This window comes from Zea mays, chromosome 6 (assembly GCF_902167145.1).
Source record: "Zea mays cultivar B73 chromosome 6, Zm-B73-REFERENCE-NAM-5.0, whole genome shotgun sequence".
NCBI classification, from domain to species: Eukaryota; Viridiplantae; Streptophyta; class Magnoliopsida; order Poales; family Poaceae; genus Zea; species Zea mays.
Genome location: NC_050101.1, coordinates 138,247,813 through 138,255,328, shown reverse-complemented (window position 1 = coordinate 138,255,328; position 7,516 = coordinate 138,247,813). Strand labels below are relative to the sequence as shown.

The 7,516-nt window shown below is 42.7% G+C and overlaps 1 protein-coding gene and 1 long non-coding RNA gene across 2 annotated transcripts; one reads left to right on the top strand and one right to left on the bottom strand.

The window, feature by feature from the left end:
- Nucleotides 1-2,907: 2,907 nt before the first annotated feature.
- Nucleotides 2,908-4,883, top strand: LOC103630069 (GATA transcription factor 23). The gene is made up of 3 exons (XM_008651160.4): nt 2,908-3,205; nt 3,308-3,421; nt 4,091-4,883. The coding sequence occupies exons 1-3, from the start codon at nt 3,176-3,178 to the stop codon at nt 4,376-4,378; spliced, it is 432 nt and encodes a 143-aa protein (XP_008649382.1). The 5' UTR covers nt 2,908-3,175; the 3' UTR covers nt 4,379-4,883.
- Nucleotides 3,910-4,765, bottom strand: LOC100277801 (uncharacterized). Its single transcript, NR_145439.1, has one exon. It is a non-coding gene; the product is annotated as an uncharacterized lncRNA (long non-coding RNA).
- Nucleotides 4,884-7,516: the final 2,633 nt, after the last annotated feature.

The following is a 7,516-nucleotide window of genomic DNA, read 5'->3' as shown; positions in this document are numbered from 1 at the left end:
ATAATATCTTAAAAATATTTTAAATTAATAAAATAGATATATCACTAATATAATATATAAAATAGATTATTTTTGTATAGTAATATCAAATAACATAAATTAATTGTCTTCTCGGTACTAATATTATATGCTAATTAAGATTTTATGTAACAAATTGTTGTTGGGTCGAGCCACGAGCCAGCTCGCGAGCTGCACCGAGCCGAGCCGAGCTGACTCGCTCTTTTCACGAGCCAGAAAAATAGGCTCGGCTCGGGCTCGTTCGAAGCGTCGAGCCGGTCCGAGCCGAGCCGAGCTGCTGCGAGCCCAAGCCAGCTCGTCGAGCTCGAGCTTTTTTTCCAGCCCTATTCGTTCGCTTATTCACTGTTTCGTGGGGTTGGACATGATTGAAAAGGGTTGGAAGATAATTAAACTTATTCGATGCTCATAGATTAATTCAACCGAACAACGCCTTGGTGATGTGGCCAGGGATGGGAACTATACTAGCAAACAAAAAAATTGGCTCTTGAAAACCTAGCCATTGGGAGGTACAGCTACTACATATATAACATATATATAACACAAAGTCAAATTCTCACTGTTTCACTGAGTGGAGTAAAATTCTTCGACTCTTAGGGCTTATTTGGGAGCTAGGTAAATGGAGAGGACTAACAACATGTTAGAAAGTAAGGAAAACAAAAGGAATCGGAGAGGTTAAATCATATAGCAAGGGGATTTTAGCCCTTCAATCCCCTCCAATCTTGTTGCTTCTAAACAAACCTCGAAGTGGCTAAAATTACTTTGCTATTCACTTTTGAATAGCATGGAGATTTTACACCCCCTCCATTTCTCTTCCTCCCAAGCCCTTATGAGTCACATACCCCCTCCAATGTTGAACATGGAGAATGTGAAGTTGGAAACTGATTGTTGAGCACCGTTTCTGGCATGGTGGATGGTCCGGCCCTGACGCCGAACGGTCCACGATCTGAACGGTCCGTCATAGGTTTTAAAAGGGATTGTATTCTCATTTATGCAAAATTGTTGGGTTGATAGGTTAATTATGAAGAGGGAGAGAGAGTTTCATGTAGATTAAACATGTTGGCTAGTTTAAGTGGAAGATTTATTAGAGTTTCATTTGCATTTAATAAACTGCCACATATTTAGTTTTGATGATGCAACGATGTTTTTAAGAAGATAGAAGTGAATTTCGCAGGAAAAAATCTCTTAACATTGATTACTAACTATCTATGAGTTATAAAATTAAGGAAAACGTCTAAATTACTTCTCTCACCTATACACAATGTTCACATAACCTTTTAAAGTATTTTTTGTTACCCCTCCACTCTTTTAAGTTGGTTCCATTTACCCCTTTACAAAAAAATTGACTTTTTATTTCCTTATGTACAAATTGAGTCTTCGGTTCTATTTTTGTTGGTTACCAACAAATAACATAATTTAGCATAGAAAATATATTATAATTTTTATAATTATTTTTGACAGGTTAGTGATCAGTTACGATAATAATTTTAATGGTACAAAACTAAACATGAAATAATGATAAAAATTAACCTGTTTTTTAAACATAAATTATGATGTCCTTTGTCATCCAGAAAATATGAACTTGAAATTCAACTTGTAAATAGAGAAACAAAAAATACAAATCCCCCTCTAATAAAATTTATCTAAATACATGGTAAAATGATATATTTTTGTTACACACTTAGATATATGTTGTCTAAATACACGATAAAAATAATATATCTATAAAATCTAAAATGTCTTATAATACCAGCCTCGATGGGTTTTAAAAGGTGTTGTATTCCCATTTATGCAAAATTGTTGGTTTGGTAGGTTAACTATGAAGAGGGAGATAGAGAGAGTTTAATCTAGATCGACCAAACATGTTATCATACACAGCCAGTATCAATGGAAGCTTTATTATAGTTTCTTTTGCATTTAATAAACTGTTGCATGAGCAATTTTGATGATGTAGTAATGTTTTTAAGAAGAGAGAAGCGAGTTTCATAGGATTAAAACTCTATTGAGATGGTTATCAACTATATATGAGTCATAAAATTAAATGACTATAAAACTATATAACAAAACTCCTCATCGAGAATATGTGTTTTATCTATATTTTATTCTATATGACATAGCAGTTTTGGACATAAGCATCGTAAAACTTTTCACTGGCATAGGACAAACGCTCCGTTTGGTTGGTTTGAAGGACTAGTCCCTCTGTTTTAGTTTCATTTAGTTTTTAAATTGATAAACGGTGATACTAAAATATTGATTAAACTGTTTTAATCTCTACTCTCTTAAGGATAACTAAAGAGGACTAAACCATATTAATTTTACTTTTTTCCATCCTTTAGTTTAGTTGAACTAATGTCGAGAGAATGCTAAGGAGTGTTTTGGTCTTCTCATTATTCATTTAGTGTGTTCTAAAACTTTTAGTCCACAAACCAAACAAGCTAGTTGGCTAAAAATTGTTAGTGAAATTAGCTAGCTAATAAATAACTACCTAACTATTAACTAATTTACCAGGAATAGCTAAACTATTAGCTATGGTGTTTGGATATCTCAACTAATTTTAGCCACTAACTATTAGCTCTATTACATTCAAACACCCTCTAGACTTTAGTTCCCTAACTAAAGGCTAGTTTGGGAACCCTATTTTCCCGAGTGATTTTCATTTTTCCAAGGAAATTAGTTCATTTTTCATTGGGAAAACGGTGTTTCCAAACTAGCCCTAAAACCACCAAACATGCTTTAATTACAAACACAGAAACTAATGTGATAGCTCCGCTAATTATGTCGTGAAACTCCAGTATTTTCACATGGTTTGAGAAAAGATGTTACTCCAAGAGTGGCTGCCTAGCTACGGGGCTGCAGTGGTGGACAAGTTTTGGGACCGAGTGGACAGAAGATGAGACCAGGATTCTCTAGCCTACGAATTAAGATGACCTGCCCCCCGCAACTGGAGCGGTGTGGTGCGGGGCCCACAGCGCAGTTCCTTTATTATCGTTGTGGCGCGCGGCTTGCTTCCACACTCCTGCCGCTGCAGCTGGACTCGTCTCCGATCCTCCACCACCAACTTCCATTTTCCCCAACCCTCCACGCCCTTCTCCAAGAAACAGAGCGACGATAGCCGTGTCGACGAGATCGACCCAGCAGCAGGATCGATCGGTCAGAGACGATGATGATGGATTCCGCGGAGCATCAGAAGGTGTGTGCCCCTCCTCTCGTCCTCCTTATCCTCTGTTCTGTTTCTGTACGTAAGTCGTATATGCCAAAGAGAAGCTCTTTTTTAAAAGTCTCGCTCCTTCAGGTGATGGGGATCGCGCCGGCGGCGGCGCCCGCAGCGGAGGCGGGGAGACCGTGCTGCGTCGAGTGCCGCACCACCGCGACGCCCATGTGGCGCGGCGGGCCGACAGGGCCCAGGGTGAGCCCTCGCTGTTCTCTCGCTCTCGCTCTCTCCCTCCCTCCGCTTCTTTCTCTCTGTTCCTAGCTTGTCGTGCTGCCTGGAGCCCTGGAGGCCGTCGGACTCTCGATCATAAGCATGGCGTGATCAGAGCAGTTGATCGCCGCCGATCACCTCTTCATTCTTGGTGTGGATTAACTGCAGTTCGGATTCATGTGGTAGTTTGGATTTAGGAGACGGGTGCGGCGATGACGGTGACATGCCCGGTGAATGATTGGGTATTCCAATCCAATCATAGGCTGGGCTCCATCGATTGGCCGCCGCCGCCGTCGCATGCGGAGAAAGCTCGATCGAGCCGCTTTGAGCTGATTGGTTCCGCTTTGGGTGGTTAGGTGAGCTGTTCTAAGCAAGGCAAGGGAAGGGTGCTAACCTCCCCTCCCACCCGCGGCCAGTTCCCCGCCCCTAGCTGTGAACGCTTTTAAAAAAATGGGTTCCTAATCTCCTTTTGTTTATATATATCTTATTATTGCTCCAGCCTATTGTTTAGGGACATCCATGCATACATGTCTCCATCACAGCTGTTTGTTCCTATCCAGTATTAGGATCAACAGAGCAAGCAATCAACCAGAAACTAACTTAGAAAAACCAGCGTTTTGGATGAGCAATCTTGTTAATTTGGTTTGGTTGCAGTCGCTCTGCAACGCGTGTGGGATCCGGTACAGGAAGAAGCGGAGGCAAGAGCTAGGTCTCGATAGCGCCAAGAAACCACAACAAAACCAGCGGCCGCCGCCGCCACAGCAGCAGCAGCAGCAAGAGGATCACTGTCCGGCAACAAGTGCAGTCGCTGTCAGAGACAACACCAAAAGCAGCAGGCTCCAAGTGGTGAAGAAACGGAGGGTCCTGATGGGAGTGGAGGAGGCCGCAGTCCTGCTCATGGCCTTGTCCTCCTCATCCAGATCCACGCTGCTACATGGCTAGGAACTCGGCACATCACCCAAAAAAGGGCTGCTCGTTGTGTACATACATATACAGGACGCACAAACACAAACAGGCCACCCAGGGGTTCCAAGCCAGCGATGTATCTGTTGGGTCTATGCTTCGTCGCCGAAGGTCTTCAAGGGAGAAGCGGCTTAAAATGTGTGAGCAGGTATCTTCGGACTCGTATCAGAAAGGGAAAAGCTACAAAGGTTGACACAGCGCCGAAGCTGTGAAGCAGGAAAGCTTCGACATGTTCGCAGAAAAGGGAACCGACTTAAAGATGAAAAGGCCATTTAGACCTCGATAGAGTGCTATAGAATTATCACCAAATGTAAAGGACATGTATGTAATTTTGTATGGGTTGTACCCCGTGCCTATAAATAGGTGAACAGTACCCCCGTACTGTTCACGTGAACTTGGCATTTGCTTTTGCGTCACACTTGTATTTTCATCTCCTTCCAAGCCGAAGGTACATTTATAATTCGATATTGTCTCTATTTCTCTATGATGACATAATAAAGTTAAATGAATGATGTTATATGATTATTCGTGCTATCTTTTATGTTTCATATACTTCGTCTTTCATTAGTGTATACTGTGATCATGAAGGTTCGTCCTTCATGACCTTCGTCCAGAGATCGTTATATCCTAAGGGAAATAATGCCTCAAAGGACGAAGGACTTTATCGTTTAACATTTTCTGTGTTGCCTTGTTCTTAACTCATAGCATTTGAGAACAAGTCCCCAACATTGGCGCCCACCTCCGGTGAACTCACTTCCACTTTTTGAGCTGATGGCTTCGTTCAACGACCAAGCTGGAGCTGCTTCGGACCCGAAGCTGGTGCTCCCGATCACAGGTGGCTCGTCCTCAGAGCCAGCTAACAAGAAACAGAAGAAGGAAGCACAGAGAAGGGTACAGCATGTTGGGGTGCAAGGACCCTTCATCAAGTCAAGATGGTCTCACATTCCTATTACCTTCTCCCAAGAGGACCTTCAGCTCAAAGATTACCCACACAACGATGCCATGGTTATCTCTTGTGTTATCAAAGGATTTCTGGTCCACAATGTCTTGGTTGACACAGGCAGTGCAGCTGACATCATATTTGCTAAGGCCTTCAGACAAATGCAAGAGCCAGAAGATAAGATTCATGATGCTACACATCCTCTCTGTGGCTTCGGAGGAAGACAGATTGTAGCATTGGGCAAGATCACCATGTCAGTGACCTTCGGGTTCATCAACAACACTAGAACTGAGCAAGTTGTGTTTGACATTGTCGACATGGAATACCCTTACAATGCAATTATTGGTCGTGGTACTCTCAATGCCTTCGAAGCAATCCTTCATCCTGCCTATCTTTGCATGAAGATACCTTCGGATCAGGGACCCATCGCTATCCATGGAAGTCAGGAAGCTGCAAGAAGGGCCGAAGGTAATTGGACTGACTCAAAAGCAATCCATAACATCGATGGAGCTGAAGCTTGTGAACAGTACAAATTCAGAAGGGAGAAAGCAGCTTCAGCAGACCAGCCGAAGCCTATGCTCTTATGTGAGGACATAGCAGAGCAGAAGGTGCTGTTAGGCTCTCAGTTATCCGAAGAGCAGGAGAAAACCTTGATAAGGTTTTTGTTCAATAACTTTTGTTCAATAACAAGGATGTTTTTGCATGGTCAGCCAATGATCTCTGCGGAGTTAATAGAGATGTTATCGAGCACTCACTCAATGTCGATCCATCCTTCAGACCCAGAAAGCAAAGGCTTCGGAAAATGTCAGATGATAAGGCCGAAGGTGCTCGCAACGAAGTCAAAAGACTCCTTAGTGCAGGAGTTATCAGAGAAGTGAAGTACCCAGAATGGCTAGCTAACACTGTTATGGTAAAAAAGGCCAATGGCAAGTGGCGAATGTGCATCGATTTTACAGATCTTAACAAAGCTTGTCCGAAGGATGAATTCCCACTACCAAGGATAGATTCTTTAGTTGATGCAGCAGCTTCTTCAGAGCTCATGAGTCTGTTAGACTGTTATTCAGGCTATCACCAAATTTGGATGAAGAAGGAAGATGAGCCGAAGACTAGCTTCATAACTCCAAGTGGCACATATTGCTATCTTCGGATGCCTGAGGGGCTCAAAAACGCTGGAGGAAGTTTCAGCCGAATGACTGCGAAGGTTCTCCAATCTCAAATAGGCAGAAACGTGCTAACTTATGTTGATGACATCATTGTCAAAAGCACGAAGCAGGAGAATCATATTGCTGATCTGCAAGAGACCTTCGCCAGTTTCAGGCAAGCTGGCTTGAAGTTAAATCCAGAAAAATGCGTCTTCGGAGTGAAGAAGGGGAAATTTCTTGGATGCTTGGTTTCAACAAAGGGGATTGAAGCTAATCCAAGTAAAATTGAAGCTATACTTCGGATGGAGCCACCAACTACAAAGAAGGGGGCTCAAAGATTGACAGGAAGATTGGCATCTCTCAATAGATTTATATCCAGATCAGCAGAGAGAAACTTACCATTCTTCGAAGTGCGGAAGTCAGCCGAAGTCTTTCAATGGGGACCAATCCAACAGAAGGCCTTTGAAGAGCTAAAACAGTATTTAATAAATCTAACAACATTGACTCCACCAATGCCAGGGGCTCCTTTGTTATTATATGTGGCAGCTTCGCACTCAGCGGTAAGTGCAAGCGCTTGTCCAGGAGAAGCTTGATGGTCAGGTCAAGAAGCAGGCCCCAATATATTTTGTATCCGAGGTTCTTAGTTTGTCAAAGAAAAATTATACAGAGCTGGAGAAGGTATTGTATGCTGTCTTGATGGCCTCCAGGAAGCTTCGGCACTATTTCCAAGCTTACAACATAATTGTTCCTTCATCACAACCTCTGAAGGATATCATGAGGAATCGAGAAGCTACTGGAAGGATTGGAAAATGGGCTGCAGAGCTCAATGAATTTTGTATTGAATATGTTCATAGATCTTCGATTCAGTCACAGGCGCTGGCAGACTTTATTGCTGATTGGACGCCAGGGACTCAGGAGGAGGAAACGAATAAAGACAACGAAGCCTGGACAGTGTTTTGTGATGGATCTTGGGGAACCTTCGGAGCAGGAGCGGCTGCTGTGTTGGTTTCACCTTCCAAAGTCAAAATTTGTTAT

What these genes read in the sequence shown, in the direction of transcription:
- LOC103630069 (XM_008651160.4), top strand. Translation starts at nt 3,176, where the DNA reads ATGATGATGGATTCCGCGGAGCATCAGAAG. An exon ending in ATTCCGCGGAGCATCAGAAG is followed by an intron (nt 3,206 to 3,307) that starts GTGTGTGCCCCT and finishes TCGCTCCTTCAG; the next exon opens with GTGATGGGGATCGCGCCGGC. An exon ending in GCGGGCCGACAGGGCCCAGG is followed by an intron (nt 3,422 to 4,090) that starts GTGAGCCCTCGC and finishes GTTTGGTTGCAG; the next exon opens with TCGCTCTGCAACGCGTGTGG.